Source organism: Leptidea sinapis, chromosome 4, assembly GCF_905404315.1.
Source record: "Leptidea sinapis chromosome 4, ilLepSina1.1, whole genome shotgun sequence".
Taxonomy (NCBI): Eukaryota; Metazoa; Arthropoda; class Insecta; order Lepidoptera; family Pieridae; genus Leptidea; species Leptidea sinapis.
Window position 1 is genome coordinate 14,648,387 of NC_066268.1, and position 21,006 is coordinate 14,669,392.

The window sequence follows — 21,006 nt, forward strand, 5'->3', positions numbered from 1 at the left end:
TACTACATATCGGGTGACTTCTAATTCTACTGGCGTCACAGTTTGTGTAGCAGTTATTAACACCTAACTCACGTAGGGCTTGGGATGCTGACTTCCTTAAACACAGGGGGATACATACAGAACGCAAATTCATGGGCTGGAGAGACTCAAAGTGTATTATTATCATTATAACATTATAAAACAATTCATGGCAAGAATTTCTTAAAGCAACACTTGTCGATGCTGCCAGTTTATATTATTATTAGCAATAATGACAACGCTATGAAAAGTGACAACATATCAGCTATTTCACTTTAATATAAGACGTAGAAAGAGATAAACTTACTGTTATCTTTTAGTAGTTGTCAGAACTGATATTTGCTCACACTCTGCCTGCCATTTTGTAACATAGAAGGGAGATAAAAAATAGTTTTATGGTTTTTAAATTATTTAAAATCCTTGCCAATTTTATTAAGATCCACAACAAATGCATAAATGGACGCTTCGTCCATCATAACTCAGGTGTCACGGGATGACGAGCAGTTAAACAACTATGGATCCGAAAGAGGTAAATCAGAACCAAGCTGCACCTGTTACCCACTGCCATCAAATTAGAGCGTATAGTGTTACGGCTAAGCAAGTTATTAAGTGCTAGTGAATATAATGGAAACGTCAAAGTGAATTGCGAAGTTGTAAAACTTCGTTATTGTGTATTGTGACAGTGGATTTCGAAGTAAACAATTGAAACATGTTGATACGAAAACATTCGCTGGTGCAACCTTGAAGGATTGTCTAAGCCAAACCCACACTATATTACCATGAACATCCGTGTATGTTGCATTAAAGAGTTCAACGTGTAAATTAATTAAAAAACTGTTTTAGGACCGCTTCCAGGTGTACAGCAAAATGAAGGGGATGGTGGTACCCCAGTTTCGGGTTCGACCCCTATCGGTAGTAAAAAGTCAAGTGGTACTGGAGGATTCCTGCGATCTTTATTGTGTTGTTGGAGAGGAGGACGAGGCAAGGGTCCTCCTAGTGGGAATGGCACCAACAGTATTGATGGAAGGGCCTCCCCACCACTGCTTGTTATGTCAGACCATGCTCCTCGACCACTACTGCCACCCGTGAGACATCAAGATATGCACAAAAAATGTATGGTAATAGATCTGGATGAAACATTAGTGCATAGCTCATTTAAGGTAAGATTTTCTTGTCTTGATATTATTTTAATGAATAGAGTACTAATTTTAATCATTAATATGCCCACATTAAATCTCCAGGGGCTGAATGCTGTCTTAGTTACTTGAGTATTAACATGAATATGGCCTTATATCAGGTATACATATTATGGTAGTGTTTGGATGCCAATGTTATCACTGGTTTATTATCATTTTATCAAATGACAATCAATGTCAACAAAAATAGTATTCAAGTATTTGTTTCCACTGTGATAAGTACACTCATTGATAATTAAGTTATTTATCAACTATACACATTGATTAAAATAAATATCAGGCCATGTAACCAGAGTAGCCTAACTAAATTTCTTAATACTCTAAACTTATAATTTTTAACAGTTTATTGGCAGAACTGTTTAATTTGGTGGACCTTAATTAATACCACCTTGTTCTTTAAATTCTTCACAGGTGTGTGTGAATGATATGATAAGTAATACGGCCTAGTGGGTATAAGTCTGTCAACTTAACTCCATACCTGGCTCAAGTGACAAAAACAGTTTAAATTAACCAGGCCAGTAAAAATTAAATGTCACACTAAATTTCCAGTCCAATTTTTTTTTTTTAGTTTTATGGTCACTTACTGAGCATAAAATCACAAAATGCTTCAATCCAAGTGCTATCTTGAAAACATTTATTAAATTAGGTGTTACTTTGCGGACTTTCTCTCGTCTCGTGCCAGATTTTGGCGAGACAACACATCCTGAGGATGCCTTGTGTAGAGGCGAAACACATGTCGAATTGTTTTAAAGACAAATATTGGAGGAATTAACACTAAAGAAAACTTAAATAATTTGTATAATCTTGGAAACATTTTTCGCAGATATCTCAGACACAATACACTTAAGGGCAATAAGTTATTGAGACCATTATTATATAGAATTAAATTTTGCATCTTTTATATCCTGTAAACTTATTTGTAAAACTGGCCATGTAATGAACTGGTTGTTCTATATTGGCTGAGAACTCTTAATATATTGGATTAATCAAAAAAAAAATTAATCTATCCATTCTTGTAGATCAGTTTATTTTTCTACAACTTTTGTTTAAAACTTTTTTTCTACTGTCCATACTTTTTGTATTATATGAAATTTAATGTTACCACTACCAGGGGTAAAGTCGAAAATTTCAAGTTAGGCACTGAATAAAATAATACAAATAAATTTTAAAAATATCCAGATTCTTTATGTATATAAAAATTAAAAGTTAATAACCTTATTTGCAATAGTAACAAACTTTTTATATATTTTTTTATATCATACAACATAATTTTTTTTTTAATCACTATAAATTATGTTCTATTCTCATGAAGAGACAACTGAATGCTAACAAACCATAAACTATTTTATTTTAAATAGATCTACGATCAACATTTACTTTTGTAACGCGATTTTAATAATATTTTAATCCATCCACAGACACGCAATAGAGTTGCAATATGGCAATCAAATATAATGATTATAGTAGTACAATAAATTTTATGTATATAATATATATATATGTATATATTTCGTAGGTCTGAGAATCGGTCATCATCTATTTTTTTTTCTCCTAAAATTTAATTATTGAATTTTTTTATTACTTTATATGGCAATACAACATTTGCTGGGTCAGCTAGTAATGTATAATAATATTTGTTTTTGATGAATACATCACTGCTGTATAGTTTGGTCAAGGCATTTTAGTTTTTTAACCTTGCTGGGAGTAGCACTTTAGTGAGAGGGTGTGCAATTAGCTGAACTTTTCCAATTTCTTCAGAAATACTAGGAATTTCAAGTTAGGGGTGGAATTCGTTGTTACGAGTGTTGTATGCTCCTTTTTGAAAACGATGGTGCTAGAGGAAGAAGGCAGCGAAATATTATTCTAGTTCTGCGTAACATGGAGTTCTAATATGGATACTGTACTCTGGTAGGCAAGCATAATTGATTGTATTCAGATGTTTTCACATTCCATTTTATATGATATCTTGTTATGTTATGAAATTCTATACCTTACAATGGAATTACATAATGAGGTGTTGTTCAGTGGTTGATATTAAATCTAGTTAGCTAATCTATGAAATCCGTAGGTACCATCTTTTAAATAAATATTTTGTTTACCTGGCAAAGTGGATATGGATCTAATCTGTTTGAATTATTTCAAGTTTTTTTTGTCTATATAGAATTAGTGATTGGTCCTTGTATCGCTTCAGTTATCAAAATGTAACATAGCTTTTATTATGTATAGTCACCCCAACTTTATCCAAGCTTATAATAGCATAAATAATTTTAATTAATATGAATATAAGAATACCTAAAAAAATTTTATATATTAAATTTATTTATTTTTGATATTTTTCATATTAAAACAATGTTAATGTCGTAGCATTAGAACATGCCATAGTCTTTGGTGCAATAACACCACGGGTATTGGACATAAAAAAACCGGACCGTGATAATCCTGAATAGAAAAAAATTAACATACATTAATTATCAAATTGAGACCAATCCTTGACCAGAGTGCAAAGTTTCAAAGTAATCTGCAGATTTGAAGTGGCTGATCATCACATTCAAAAATTCAATGTTAAAATGACCAAACATTTGTGTACATCTACTATATTGCTCAACTATTAAATACGAGCAATATAGGGACACGCTTCTAGTCATAACATAGATTTACAATAAACTAGCGTATAGACAAACAATGTGTGCGACAGAGAAGAACATATACTAATTTCTTCTTGAATATTTTAATAACACTATGTTAAAAATTTAAAAAGCGGTCCTAAACAGATAAGGTACCATTCGTTTCCCGGATACGGAACCCTGAAAAGAACTTTATATTATCGTAGACTTACAATATACTAGGGTATAGACAAACAATGAGTGCGAGAGAGAAAACATCTCTAACTGAGATACTGCAATCTGTCCTTCAAGCTATGACCCCTGACCACTGCCACTTCAGTTTTGCAATCATTTGGGCTATGTCGGTGACTTTGGTTCTCTTATGGATCTCCTCATTTCTGATTCGATCTCATAGGGAAACACCGAACATAGCCCTCTTCATTGCTCGCTGAGCAATAAGGCCCACACAGTTACCGACCACGGTTGCGTTCCGTATGTCATCACTGGCAACACACATTGGTTAAAAACCTTCGTCTTCAGACACTGTGGTATTTTGGACGAGGAGATCTTACGGAGCTTCCCGAACGCTGCCCATCCGAGTTGGATTCAACGAGTGACCTCTTTCCCGAAATTGGACCTGCCCAACTGTATTATTTGTCCAAGGTACTCGTCAACAATTTCGAAAGTACAGTTCCCAACTGTTACGGGAGTAGGTGCAACATGATCTTCGTCCTGTCCATGTTAATTTTGACACCTGGAAGCTGTATTGAGGCCATGAATATTACCAATGGGTAACGCGCCCATTGACAAACCGAAGCTCATTATCGAGCTGTCAGGTCGTCTATACGTTGATATAGTCTATGCTTCTAATTAATTTATAAAGGTAAACTGTATTTAGATGTCGTTAAGCTGGGGGTGCGCTCTGACCTCTGCCATCGATATAAATAGCATAGTGATTGATCTATCAATAATGTAGAATCTATTCTGAAATGCCACGGGATCATAGTATTAAATTTATTATAAGGTACAAACCCTAGGTCAGGCCCTATAAGGTCTATGCTGTCCAGAAAGACTGTAATATAAATACCGAACACTTGTGACGATTAATCTTATATATAAAATTCTCGTGTTACAATGTTTGTTCCCATACTCCTCCGAAACGGCTTGACCGATTCTCATGAAATTTTGTGAGCATATTGAGTAGGTCTGAGAATCGGCCAACATCTACCCCTAAGTAATAAGGGTTGTTCACCCTTAAATTTTTTTTTTAATTTTTGGACGAAATTTTTTGTTTTTATTTTTTTATAATGTGGCACTAAAAAATACATACAACTTCAAATTTTCACCCATCTACGATCAACAATTACTTTTGTATCGCGATTTTAATATTATTCTAATCCATCCACAGACACGCAACAGAGTTGCTATATAGAGAAACTATACTAATGAACGGATTTTAACGGGAATTACTTCATTGAGTGCAGTTTAGTCCAACTTGAGAGATAGGATAGTTTTTATTGTCGTTTTATCTTATGTTATCGTTTTGGGACCCATTTTTATTTTTATTTCCAATATTTGTTTTGTACGCACATATTTACTGTGAGAGAATTTAATGACGCACGGTTAGACAGTTCTGCTGTGAAACAATTTTATTATAACAGGGAGCATATTTTACGAAATAATTCTTGATGTTATGAAATATTATTGATAAAAAACAGTATTTTATTTATTATGTACAGAACAACGTCTGTCGGGTCAGCTAGTTGATTAAAATGAAATTGTCTAGTTAAATACTCTAAGCTTAGTGGCCTGACATTGGCTAAATCATGCTGGCCTTGCCGCAAAAGCCACACCAGAAAGAATAGTAGTAAAAAAATCGTAATTTGTGTTTCTGTTATGAAAATCTTAAAATATTTGCCTCCCATACAAAATTATCAAGTTCTGTATTTTATAAGGGAAAAATCCATTTTCCCTTATAAAATACCTTCATTCACCTTTCTCATAAATAACTCGGTTTATCTATGAAAAAGCATGAAAAGCCATTCGGTAGATTTTCAGTCTTATAATATTATAAATCTTAATATATATAAATTACGTGTCACGTTGTTTGTCCGCGATGGACTCCTAAACTAATGAACGGATTTATATGGGGATTACTTCATGGAGTGCAGTTTAGTCCAACTTGAGAGATAGGATAGTTTTTATTTCGATTTGGGACCCATAATTATTTTTATTTCCAATATTTCTCTTGTATGGACATATTTTCTGTGAGATATTTTATTGACGCACGGTTTGACAGTTCTGCTGTGAAACAATTTCAATATAACAACAAGGAGCATACATTACGAAATAATTCTTGAAGTTTAAAAATTATTGTTAAATACATAAACAAAACAGTTTTTTATTTATTACGTACAGACAGTTGGGTCAGCTAGTAGAATTTATATTTAGATCAACCTCACAGTTTGATAAAAACATTTGCAGTAAATGTATGGTAGGGACACCAAGGGTTTTTGTTGTTGCTCGAAGTCTTTTTTTTTTGTGTGCAATTGTGCAATTTACTATCGTGCCAGGCTCAGCAATTCAAAGGTTGTCTTATCCTCCGACCGTAGATTGCCTCGCTTTTTTAATCAACTTGGAAACAGTTGGAAACCACCTGGACTGCAGCGGAGTGGAGATTTTTGTAAATTTTCCAAGCGGTATCCTCGTTCGCACGATCTTTTGCGATATATAATTATTAATTACCAACAGAGTGTTTTATTCTTAGTGGCATATTAATAATCTATCGTCCCGGGCAAAAATATTGTTGCCAATAAGGGTGATATTCTATTGGTAGATTGGTTGGATTAGTTTTTGTGGATATCTGTGTCCCATGTTTTGATAACCTGGTGAAATCCAAATGATCAAAGTAGGTACATAGACTTGCTCATGAGGTTACCGACATGTGTAAAAGTTGTAATTATTTCGTACATATTGTTGATGTTATAATGAAATTGTTTCACAGCAGAACTGTCAAACCGTGCGTCAATAAATTCTCTCACAGAAAATGTGTCCATACAAAACAAATATTGAAATAAAAATATTTATGGGTCCCAAATCGAAATAAAAACAATCCTATCTCTCAAGTTAGACTAAACTGCACCCGATGAAGTAATCCACATTTAAATCCGTTCTTTAGTTTAGAGGAGTCCATCGCGGACAAACAACGTGTCACGTAATTTATATATATTAAGATTATTGTCCGTCTATTTAAGTCTGTAGTGCAGTATTGAAGCATTATAGTATTATATATCCGGACAAATTTCACTTCACCGTTTCTCAGAAGGCACCTAACCCATTTGACCTATTAACTCGATACGAAATTCGTCTTTTTCCGACGAACACAGAATTTGCGTTGTGCCTGTACAATATCTATTGGGATTCGGCAATCAATTACGACTCAGATAGCATCCAATGTACGGCGGAACAACGGCGGTGCCTCATTAACCGACTATTTCGAGATTTAGGCCGCTTTATTCTTGTAACACGTAGAGCTATTTAAACCTTAACACTATGTATTTAAAGAACTAAAACAAACAACGCCTCCTTCCGGGGCGTGTGGACCGTATGACGTATTCGACGTGTGTATGTCTTTTAATTAACCTCGTGTTATTTATATTAGACTCCTTCCGTGATTAGGTCAAGAATGTTTTTGTATAATGAATCGAAGAATTAATGCTAATATTTTCCTGTTCACGTAATTGTATGAATATTCTGTTTCTTTTCTATTTGTCTTGTCAGTTTTAAAGTTAAGTCGTGTCTATGTGTTAGTGGAGCTTTTAGTAAAAAGATCAATTTTGCATTGGTGTTATTTCACAAATGAAATCAAAATTTGCTATCGTTGATGGAAAACTCGGAATTTTAGATGATAATCTTGTACAGTTTTACAATACTATATCGATTTATGTCTTATTTCCGACTCCATATTCGTTTTTAAACTTTCGTAACTTAAATTCCAAGTTTATTTATTAAATTAAAATGTCAGACGCATCAGTTCTAATATTTCGATTGTTTTGTTACTATTTATTTTAGCAATTTTATCTAAATTTGCTTGTGCCAAGTATAATAACAGTTTCATTTACGTAAAAACTCACGCGTAATTTTAAAATGGGCAAACGGCTCTTTCAACCGCAACGGCAAGCGCTAAGATACTACTTTTCCCGCATGCGTTATACAAATATATACAACAAAGTAGGTGTACGAATAGTTTTTGTACCAACATCAATGCGCCAATTTATAAACTATTCAGTTGAAAATCAAATCAAATCAAAATCAATTTATTCACATAGGTCACGGAAATGACACTTATGAATGTCAAAAAAATAAAATATTTATCTTATTGAATCTACCGCTACTTCGTAAAGGGTTGAGCTAATGAGAAGAAGTAGCAAGAAACTCATTGCCACTCTTTTATATCAAGATTTACATTTAAGTACATCGATTTACAAATCATTTCAAATTACAATATAATATTATGTAAAATGATGCAACAGACACACTCAAACGTCAAATAGTCAATGACTTACACGAGTAAGTCAAAAAATTAAATGTAAATTAATACAAAAATTATTGAGTACATTAGCTGCATCATCATCCACATATACCATAAATAAATAAGAGACTCAATTCAGACTCCCGAATTCCCGGGATCTCAACATTTATAAAAATGTACGTTTCATTTTAATACTGCAATAGAAAGTATCAAAATAGGACAAGCAATTATTTATAGAGGATGTCTGTGCATCGTATTGTTTCCATTTTCGTATTGAAACGCAAAACGTGCTTCGTGTTTGTAAAGAGAATGACAATGAAGGACATCACTGGTTATTGTGAGGTTTATCTTTATAGATTTATCATTGATACTTGAGTTTTATCCGATAGTGTTAAGACCGTGAATTATATCATTAATTACTTACATTAACGAAGTCGTTTGCTGCATCTTACAGGATGCTGGCACTCAGAGGTGTGCATTGCTTTTCTAGCAAGGTTTATAATATAAATATCTGGACGACCGAGCCTTGGATTTTTAAGAATGTACAAAACTTCAACAAAAATCGAATCAGGGTCTTCTGCTTTCCGGATCACCCAATGTCCCATCTGAGCTATTATAGTCTTGGCGAAATTTACCTTTGTATTCTAATGTTATTGTAGCTGATTCTCATAAAAACACGGATAAAACTACAATGTTTAAAAAAATTTACATTCTTAAAAATCCGAGCAAGGCTCAGTCGTCCGGATATTAATTATTTATATGGCAAAATAACCTTTGACGGGTCAGCACTTATTACAAGTGTTTGTAAAAAAACGTGGTGTCGTAAATTCACTTTACCTAATGTTATGGAAGCGACATACAATGTACAAAGAACGAGAATCTAGAAATAGTTCAGACCTCTGTTATTTTGGAATTAATTTCGATGACTAATGCGAATGGGGCCCTTATACGGACAATTTATAGAGCAGACTTAGGCTGAGATCTATAGAGCGGACTTAGACTAACTACTTAGACTTTACTTACGTATAACTTAGCTGAGTTTAAGCTTAGCGTAATCTTTGATTACGTTTTTAGGGTTCCTTAGCCAAATCGCAAAAAACGGAACCCTTATAGATTCGTTCTGTCTGGCCGTGTATGTCACAGCCACTTTTTTTCGAAACTTTAAAAACTATACTGTTGGAACTGGGTAAGTAGATGTATTGTGAACCGCATAAGATTTTCACACAAAAATTGAAAAAAAAAACAAATTTTGGGAGTTGTCCATACTTAGAACTTTCAACTGTAACTAAAAATTTTTTTTTCATCAAACTCATACGTATACCCTATGAATAGGTCTTGAAAAATTATATTGAGTTCATATAATTCTTTTCTAATCTGAATAGTTTGCTTGAGAGACACTTCGAAAGTGGTAAAATGTGTCCCCCCCCCACCTGTAACTTCTAAGAGAATGATAAATCTAAAAAAAATATATGATGTACTATATATTAGGTAGGTACCATACAAACTTACACCGAAAATTCGTTTGAATAAGATGTAGTAAGTAGTGATTTTTTGCCTTTTTCATTTAAATAATTTAATATCATTTTCTTTTCTATATAACTTTTATACTATGTTACTTGCTGATACGGAACCCTTCATGCGACGACTCGCACTCGGCCGCTTTTATATTTTAACCTATGACAGCCCAATGCAAAAGTCAAAGCCGTGTTTTGTCATACTCAGCTAAATTTGACGTGAGTAAAGTCTAAGCAATTTTAAACATATAAATTAATGTTTAAATAAAAACATGCAATTAAATAAAAATATGTAAATAATAAAATTTGAATTAAGTGAAAAATACTAGGTACATACCACCATGTCACTTATGTGTCACGGAGTCCAACCGCAATACAACCTTATAATCATATATTCCAAATTGCAGTAAACATTAGAAGAAGCCTTTGATATTTACTACATAGTGTGTTCTTAAAGAATATTTTTTATTCATTTTTTACCAACGTAACTAATATTATGATAATAAAATCCGACCTAATGTCTAAAATTATGTATTATTCGTACATAAGCCCTTTAAAGATGCTACGCCGTGTTTGCCAGCCTTTGTTTTAAGATGTGACTCGCAATTAAAATGTTTAATTTGAAACACTATCATATCGGGTGGCTGGATTATCTTGTTACCGGGAGGTCTGCTTGATGTGTTTTTTATTATTATTATTTCCTTTAAAGTCAAAGTTATTATATATTTTATTTTATGAAATGCTCACATAATGTTTCTTGCGCCGCTTCTTCTCTCTCAGAGCGCCATTTGTTTCCGAAGCGGTAGTAGTATCTAGTAGTTATTAGAAATGACATCAAAAAGAATTCTAAAGGAATCAATTTTGAGAAAATAAATGCCTTTTATGCCTTTTAATGCCTCTATTTATTTACGGTAAGTGTGGATTGATGCATCTTCTATACTCAATAACTCTTGTGTTTATAAGTATTAATTTACTTTTATTTCTTTTTTTGACTTACTCGTGTAAGCCTTTCAGTTTTTGACATTTGAGTATTTTTGTTGCGTCACTTTGCATATATTGTAATTGAAATGATTTGTAAAACAATTAAAATGTAAATCTTGACTTAAAAGAGTGGCAATGAGTTTCTTGCTACTTCTTCTCAGTAGCTCAACCCTTTACGAAGTAGCGGTAAATTCAATAAGAAACAATTTTTTGTTTGACTTTCATAAGTGTCATCTCCGTGACCTGCATGAATAAAGCGTTTTTGAATTTGAATATCACAATCAAATATTTCACCGTCACCTTTTTGCTCTTTATAGTGATTTTCATTATTATAACACTAGAAATTGAAACTAACACTTTTATAATAAACTCCCAGCCACTGTTGAGGCATTATCCATAAATAAATCGAAATGTTTTATTAAAAAATGGCTATGTCGTATATCCTACTACTCCACAGCTGTATATCTAAGTGATCGGAATGCCTGGGACTAGATTATGATTATTTTATAGCAATAGCAATGACAGTACAATATTCTTAATTTTTATTAAAAAGAGCGCAAAAAAAGAATGCTGGTAGAGTTTCTCGCGCCGCTCCTTCTCTCAGAGAGCGCCATTTCTTTCCGAAGCGGTGGTAGTAGTAGTATATAAGAAATTCACATCAAAAACTAAAGGAATAAATTTTGAGAAATAAATGCCTTTTATGCCTTTTATTGAAACGTGTTTCCGTAGTCTACTTGTAATGTATAATATAATTAGCCAGAGTAGTTCAAAGTATATTATTATTACCACCTATTTTTTATGGAATAGGAGGACAAACGAGCGTACGGGTCACCTGTTGTTAAGTGTTCACCGCCGGCCACAATCTTTTGAAACACCAGAGGAATCACAGGAGCGTTGCCGGCCTTTAAGGTGTACGCGCTTTTTTGGAAGGTACCCATGTCGTATCGTCCCGGAAACACCGCACAAGGAAGTTCATTCCACAGCTTCGTAGTACGAGGAAGAAAGCTCCTTGAATACCGCACTGTGGAGGACCGCCACACATCCAGATGGTGGGGATGATATCCTAATTTGTGGCGTGTCGTGCGAAGGTGGAACCTATCAATTGTCATAAAACGCCAATGACGTCACTGCTGTAACATACGCTATGCTATTCGTGTTTCAGTGTATTGTGCCCTTATACTTGCCCTTCAGACGTGCGAGCCTTGAATGTATGTTATTAAAAATATTATTCCATCAAAGCAGAAAGTATAAATTTCAAGAAACAAGTTAAATATAACCCTCCAATTATCTGCTTTCTGCACTAATTTTACTGCACTTTGGCTGTTCATAATCCTACTAATATCTTCCCTTTCTTGGCATAAAAGGCATTTATTTTCTCAAAATTGATTTTGATGTCATTTCTAATATACTAGATACTACTACCGCTTCGGACACACACCGCATTCTTTTTTTTGCGCTCTTTTCAATAAAAATATACAATATTGTACAGTCATTCTATCGCTATAAAATAATCACAATCTAGTCCCAGGCTGTCCGATCATTTAGATATTCAGCTGTGGAGTAATAGGATTTACGACAGAGCCATTTTTTTTTATAAACCATTTAAATTTATTTATAGATAATGCCTGAACAGTGTCTGGGACTTTATTGTAATCGTGTATACATTTACCCTTAATGCTATTATGTATCTTATGAAGCCTACTAGAATTAGTTACAAGCAATCCCTTATTTCTAGTGTTATAAGGCGTGCGTCCGTGCAGAATGGGATGTCGCTATGCCAACTTAATGGCTGACAGGCCTGCATGTTTCAGTATGATAACTCTCATGATTATCCTCATATTAAACATTTTATTGAGATAAAACCTTTAGTTGCGAATGCGACGGGTAACTACTAGTGTACTCATAAATTTAAAGTAAAGAAAACATTGCGATAGAAACCTCGCGTACGTAACGGAGATTCTATTTTAAAAACATTTATTTAACAAATTTGTAAGGATTTCTCAAATACGTATTTCCTAGAAGAAGTTTCATGGAATTTCTGCATACTTTTTTTCGTTCAATGTTATTGGTTTATCTTGCTTGTCGTTAGCACGCGTTGAATGATACAACTTGCTTTTCGACTACGCTCGTGGTGATGATAGACAGGACCGGAAGGAAGGGCCCTCTTGAAAGCATACCTTAGAGCCCATTTTTCAAAAGGTTCAATCATTCTCGGCTCTAGTCTAAATAATATCAATATCATCAATATGTGTCTCTCTTTTTAAGTTCTTGTTTTTTTTCTTGTTTTTGTAAGTGCTTCAAAGAGTACTTCATGAAGTGCATTAAACTGTATAATCATTAATTGTGAACCGTAAACAGAAGCCTAGTATACACTTCAGACACCAATAAGAGAAAAAATCAAAACAATCGGGCACAGAATATTTCCTTCCCATTCTGTTTTCAAACAAAATAGGATATCATCCCCACCGTCTGGATGTGTGGCGGTCCTCCACAGTGCGGTTTTCAAAGAGCTTTCTTCCATGAACTACAAAGCTGTGGAATGAGCTTCCTTGTGCGGTGTTTCCGGGACGATATGGTGGTGATCACTTAACACCAGGTGACTCGTACGCTCGTTTGTCCTCCTTTTCCATAAAATAAATAAATAAACAAATTTCGTTTCGATTGAAAAATTTGTTGAGGAGGAAATTGCTGAGAACGAAACCCCGATTTTTTAGTTTTACTCACAATTTTCATTCAGAGCTGCAATTGTCCTTATCCCACTTCTGACTGTCTCGCCCGCGTTAACGCGACGGTATGTTTTAGTATGCTTACATTTAAAAACGCCTCAGCTAATGTTGCCACCATATCGTATGAACCTTTGTCACCGCAATATGGAACGCCACAGATCCAGTAGTGGCTTAGGCCGGGCTGCATTATTTTAGCTGTTATAGTTAATGTTTAAGTCAAATTTAACGAAAACAGTTACGTTGACTTTAACATAGACTGTTGCACCATCGTATTCCTTGGCATAGCTGAAGTTAAAAAGTTAAATTCAAATTCAAATATTTTTATTCAAAATTGGATGTGACATCACTTATTGAAAGTCAAAAAACTACCACCCATTCCAAAATGAATGCCTCAGACCTGAGAAGAATGGGCGCAAAAACTCTTAAAATATCAAGTCAATATCGATTATTTATTTGAAACTTTTGACAGGTCGCTATTTAGCTACTTAACATTAACTTTAACCGGCGAAGATTTGACAGTTAAAGTTATGACGTCGTCTAAAAATTGTCAAATGGTGCAACACAATTTCTTGCTCAAGCGGTACTTAACATGTTTGTTATTGCTAAAGTTAGTTGGTGCAAACCAGCCTTAATATTCAAAATACTATCGAGCTAATGTCAAGCATGGCTGACTTATAATTTACGTCAAACAAAATCGGTTATAGTAACAATGGATTCGACTTTTTCGATGTTCTTTTCTCTCGCATGCTTCGTTTGTTTATACGCTAGTACACTGTAAGTCTATGGTTGTTACCCTTTGTGCACGCAATATTTATTTGTCACTAGCTGACCTGCCGGGTAGCTGACTTCGTACTGCCTCAATGCCTCAATAAAAGACCTAACTTTTTGTATAAAATAAACTTAAAACAAACAAAAGGAATCTTTTTTAAGTGTTATTACCCGTGTTTTAAGGAATTTCATTTTTAACCTCCTAATAAAGTTAGAAAGATATAAAAATTCTAAATAGTTATTCATTTTAAACTAAGTATTATTTTATTTGATTTCTGAACGACGCACGGGGGACACATTAAAGGAAATCAAAATTGTTGTTTTTATTTAATTCCGAGTATTTTCATATTTATTCATTTCTTTTAAACCTCTGGACTAATAATTCAAGACTAAAATTAGCCAAATCGGTCCATCCGTTCTCGAGTTTTAGCGAGACTATCGAACAGCTATTCTTTATAGATATAGATTATAGTCATAAAGGGAAGGAAAATGCTTTATGGAGCATGGGTTTTCATTGTCCGCGTGCATCATTGGCCGTGCGTTGTGTTAGATGGGCATGTCTTGTGGTGAGCAGTGACCTTGTTTGCGGTGTATGTACTATGTACTAGGGAGGCACCGTGTGAAACAATGCTAGGGTTGTCACAAAAAATAATATTGTGTCTTTGCAAAGTATTTTGGCAGTTAGAAGTTGTAGGTCGCATATGACATATGATTTAAATATATAAATTCTTTATTGCCATACAAAACATTACAAAAATAAAATGAATAATTAGGCTACGCGATGAAACAATAGGCTAAAGGAAAAGGCTCAGCTTCATCTGACAAGGAATCATGGATTCATGTTTCGATGCAGCGCTGTTTTCAGCCATCCCCTCCTCCCTATGGTGTTGAGTGGGAGTGGTTGTATTATGGCTTTGTATATTCACTTTACGCCACTGAATCTTAATAACACCATAGTGAAATTTTAAATGCAAATAACCACATAATTGGTTGAGTTGATTCAAGGTCCAACATATAATAAAGTTAATGACTCAATCAGACGCATTGATTATGGAAAACCCTGTATGGAGCCAAAGCAACATTCAAAATAATTAAAATATTTCAAGTTACCGTGAAATCCTTTATATTATTATATGCTTTTTATTATGGTTATTTATAGTAATTTATGTGTATAACCGCCGCTTATCTCCACAATTTGAGTACTTCTGAATGACGGAATATTTATTGTGACTCGTATCAATTATTTTTTGTGCACCGTATTGATTTTTTAATGTAAATATTTATACAGGCCTATAAAACAAATCGTGGTAGCTAAACTGTTTGGTTGCTGACTTCTAGAAACTCAGCGTTCCATGGGTCTGTGTCGTCGATTCCGTTTAAGCAATACATGGGAAACCTACCTGCAAAATAACTGCCATCATTATGGACAATTCATTTTACTCAAAATTGATTCTTTTTGATGTCGCTTCGATCATTTCCACCGCTTCGGAAACTAATGGCGCTCTGACGGAAAAGATACACCGCAAGGAACTCTCCCAGCAATATTTTTTGCGCTCTTTTTAATCAAATATACAATATTGTACGGTCAATGTTATTGTTATATAATAATCATAGTCTGGGACTAGATTATGGCTGTCCAATTGCTTAGATTTTTGGCTCTTGAAGTTAATTAGTCGTTTGAGCAGTGCAGATTTGTGGTGTCTTTTACTGTGATTTTGTTGTGTAATCAGCCTTACATACAGCATCCTTACTTACCTATGTATATTTCAAGTATGATCCAGTATATTTCAAGCTTAACATTCTTCGTGTTCAAAGACTTGTTCGCATTTTACAGTAACTCGATTTTTCTCATGGAATAGTGATGTTTGCAAACTGTTTTTTAGCGTTCTCGACTCGTGCTCACACCAGTGTGACTGCGAGTAATTTTTTTTCCTCGTCGTCATCCCACGGGTTTTACTACACCCTGTCGTTAATAATATTAGTGATATATCAATTTATATTTTTAGCATCTCGGCATTCTCGATAGTTTAGTTAATCAATGATTGTGGAAGATATTGTGGCTCCCCCTCCAAGGGATCACTAATATTAATGAAAGGGTGTAGTAAACTGTAAAACTCGGTGTGACGACGAAAAAGAATTACTCGTAATTACTGTATCTGCTGCTGCTGTTCATTGTGACATTTTTTCATACCATTGATGCACAAAACCCTCAATATCCGGAACGTCTCAAGCATAAGTAGCATTGTAATGTATGTAGGTATTAAGAGACGACAGTCACCCGTAAGTAATTAGCAGTTATAACGCCCAATTACCTTCATATTAAGATTTCTATGGTTCGGGCGATGACGAGTCCTTGAGAGTCACAAACAAGAAACATTTTAAAATGCATTGGTTTAATTTAATCTAAACGTATTGTGTAACGAATAAATCTCCTGCTGTCTTGAGTGATTGATCTAATCTAATGGCCGGGAGCCAACATGACGCGGACGACAGAGATACCAGCGATAAGTATGTATAAATATAATATCGACGTGTATACATGGGCATTGAGTAAAGCGCTCATAAAATACATAGTTTACCGCTATTCAGTCCTATGTTAACGGCATGGCAAAATAAAATAGTGCGGTATAGTATTTTCACTTGAAAATAATGTCTCGTTTTAGTACAAGATTTTTCACCTGATTTTTAACAAGATTTTTTTTTAACCTGATTCCTGCCGCCGATTTCCATCTTCGCACGACACGCCACAAATTAGGATATCATCCCCACCATCTGGACGTGTGGCGGTCCTCCACAGTGCGGTTTTCAAGTGGAGCTTTCTCCCTCGTACTACAAAGCTGTGGAATGAGCTTGGGCGGTGTTTCCGGGACGATACGACATGGGTACCTTCAAAAAAAGCGCGTACACCTTCCTTAAAGGCCGGCAACGCTCTTGTGATTCTTCTGGTGTTGCAAGAGAATGTGGGCGGCGGTGATCACTTAACACCAGGTGACCCGTACGCTCGTTTGTCCTCCGATTCCATAAAAAAAAATGTCACAAAGTGCCATGCCGTTCAGGATTGCCGTTTGAGTTATTATGCTCGTCCCATTCCTTTGTAACAAAAAATCTACCAAAACTATTCAAGTAAAACTACTTTATGCCATCTTGACTTAGGGAGTAAGCTGGTGAATGCAAACGAACGGACGCTAGCGTTACGCGAACGGTGATTTCTTGTTTATTTCCTAATTTCATTTCGTTCTTGAACATTTTTATGAATTAATATTTTGTTTTACTTCGGAATTCTTGTTTGTATAATATGGAAATTTCCCTGCATAAAACCTGCAACCATACTCAATACGAATAGGTACCTAAGGTTGTTGACGCCTTCGACTTGGCTACAACAAACTCGGACTCGTGAAGGATGATAAACTTTCCGCAGTCGTATCAAAATGCCCTATTTAATGGATTTATAATACATTAATAGTAATTTCGGTTTTTCCAACTGAGCCAACCGTCCGAGTGACGTATTGATCGTAAATCTTGGTATTTTCTTGAGAGACTTTTCTGACTTCTTCTTGTGATTACAATTATGTATATTATGTTAATGTATAATTGATCGCAGAAGTGAGGAATATCCGAATATCACCTTAAAATAACATTTTTTTTTATTTATGGTTCGTTTACTGGTAAACTACATGCGCGCATTGTACAATTTATACTGCGCAGTAAAAAAAAATACGCACAAAATGCTTCAAACCGAGACGCCTAAGACTGTTATCAAGCATGAGTCAGAGTATCCACAGACAAATTGGTTATAATTATAACAAATCCCACTTAAAGTCCGTGCTAACAGTGTAACATATAAAACGAGTATTAACGTATAATTAGCTCTGTACAATAGACGTTAACTCCGGATGATAATCACGTTGAATGTCGACGATAATTACTTTAGGTTCTATGTTTCTTGACATTATAAATTATGTTTATCTATACTCGTGCTACATTTTAACAATCCTCGTCCTCATTGTTACATTTTTTATGGGTTAATGTGTCGGAACGAGAAGATAGATAGAAAAATGGTGTTTAGCGGTAGAATTTATAATAATAATAATAATAAAATAATAAAAAATTTTTTTGGAACAATTTAACAAAGCTAATACAAACAAGTAAAAACGATGATAGCTGAAAAAGTATAAACTGCAGCGCAGCTAACATCGCCCTTCTCAGAATACAATAAGGAATTATTATTTGCCCATAAGAGTGACATCACGTCGTAGTGGAGCTTATAGGGGTCCTCTGCCTAGGGTTTCTTTTGCGTCGTTGATTTTTATAGTGAAAATTTATCTAGCCGCTTTCTGTTAGGGGAAAAATCTTATCGATTTGCGTCACCGGCATGCTCATGACTGGCGCACTTGATAAATAATTCAAAAATAAATATATAGTTAGACACTTTTTGGATGGGTGAGATCTCGTGAGTTCGCGTCACCTAAATGCTTATAACAGTATATCTGTAGCTATACAGCTGACGTATTGTGCAATATTAGTGCTGTGTAGATCTTATTAGTGAAATTGAATGGATTCAGTGAAAAGTTCAATTGGTATATGCTGTGCATTGGTGATATAGTGTTTGTGATTGATTAATATATTATTGAAAATAAATTTAAAAAATAGATTGAAATCGATATATTAGTTCTTTTTAAATATTATAAAATTTCAAATTTTTATACTAAAAGTTGTACAAATGAGCCAGCACTATTAGTAGTGAAAACTTCAGTCAATTACAACTATAGTAATCATTGCAGCAAATTACAAAATGAGTTATTACAATTCCAACGAATTAGAACTCGAATTGTTACTTTTCCAGTCAACAACAATTTGAGTTGTCAAAATTCGCAGCCAACAACAATTATAGTTGTAATGATTCCATTGAATTTTTATGTGTCATGTTACTATTCCAGCTGATTAAAATTTGAATTATTACATTTCCGACGAATAACAATTTGAGTTATTACATTTGCAGACAAGAACGATTCGAGTTGTTATAATATCTGTAAATTGTAATTCGAGTTGTTATAATATCTGTAAATTGTAATTCGAGTTGTTATAATTTCTGCTAATTGTAATTAGAGTTGTTTAATTCCAGCCAATAAACAATGCGGACTTCGTTGTGCCGGTGGAGATCGACGGCGCCGTGCACCAGGTGTACGTGCTGAAGCGGCCGCACGTGGACGAGTTCCTGCGGCGCTGCGGCGAGCTGTACGAGTGTGTGTTGTTCACAGCCTCGCTCGCCAAGTACGCGGACCCGGTCGCCGACCTGCTCGACAGGTGGGAGGGGTTTTAATAGGGAATAGGAGGACAAACGAGCGTGCGGGTCACCTGGTGTTAAGTGATCACCGCCGCCCACACACTCTTGCAACACCAGAGGAGCGTTGTCGGCCTTTAAGGAAGGTGTACGCGCTTTTTTGAAGGTACCCATGTCGTATCGTCCCGGAAACACCGCACATGGAAGCTTGTAGTACGTGGAAGAAAGCTCCTTGAAAATCTCACTGTAGAGGACCGCCACACATCCAGATGTTGGGGATGATATCCTAACTTGTGGCGTGTCGGGCGAAGGTGGAATTCAGAATTCGAATATGGAATTATCAATTATCAGTACATATTACAAAACAAAGTCTACCGTCGCGTCTGTCTGTTCGCGATAAACTCAAAAACTGCTGCATCGATTTTCATGCTGTTTTCACCAATGGATAGACTTGCCTAGAGATTGACAGAACAGTGTCTGTCGGGTCAGCTGGCAATTTATAAACAGGGTGTAATCGTAAAGGTGACCAGGCGATTATTCCGTAACTATTACAGATATCAAAAAAATTTAAACTCTCGAAAATCGATGCCTAATCAGTAAAATTACATCAATTCAAACGAGAAGTTTCCAAAATATTAATATTTACAATCCCAATACACTTAGTATGGGATTACTAGAATTTTTGATATATACCTGTATACATTGTGCAAATATATGCAAACACACACTTTAATTATATTTATATGTACATAAATTAATTCTTTCCTTCTGTAATTATGATTAGCATTACAAACACCCAGAGGAAACATATGCAATTATCTCAAGGGAACTCGAGGCGAGTATTCCAGTGACAGACACGTGTCATCGCAATGGCCGCCTTCTTGGTAGCTACTGATAATCAGTGTTGGATTACACCCAACTAATATGTTGAGTAGCAAACCTTTTTGGGACATAACACTGCAAACATCTTATTATATTCATCTAAAATAAGTCTTACTTTAGTTTTTTTCCATTGGGTCCTGATGTATATTCGTTTTAATTAGATTACTCGTATATATTTTATTTATATAATAGACAACCTATATAGCCGAGTGGTTAGCGATCCTACCTACTAAGCTAGAGGTCCCGTGTTCGAATCCCGGTAGGTGCAAGCATTTATATGATGAATATGGATGTTTGTTTCCGAGCCATGGATGTTTTAATGTATTTATGTATGTTTATATGTATGTTCATATGAATTTATGTATGTTTAAGTAAGTTTATTGTATTAAATATATCATTGTCTTGTAACCCATAACACAGGCTTTATATTATGCTTAAATTTGGGGCAAGATAATTTGTGTAAAAACTGTATCAATATTATTATTATTGTATCATATAAAGATATT

At 34.7% G+C, this 21,006-nt stretch overlaps 1 protein-coding gene across 1 annotated transcript in view; it reads left to right on the forward strand.

Annotated features, from left to right (window-relative positions):
- The first annotated feature begins 356 nt into the window (after nt 1–356).
- The window catches only part of LOC126979928 (carboxy-terminal domain RNA polymerase II polypeptide A small phosphatase 1), a 30,793-nt gene continuing 10,143 nt past the window's right edge, over nt 357–21,006 (forward strand). Inside the window, exons 1-3 of the mRNA XM_050829524.1 lie at nt 357–547; nt 862–1,178; nt 19,460–19,641. Of these exons, the coding sequence (XP_050685481.1) occupies nt 475–547; nt 862–1,178; nt 19,460–19,641 (572 nt within the window). The 5' untranslated portion in view covers nt 357–474. The remainder of the gene's footprint in view (nt 548–861; nt 1,179–19,459; nt 19,642–21,006) is intronic.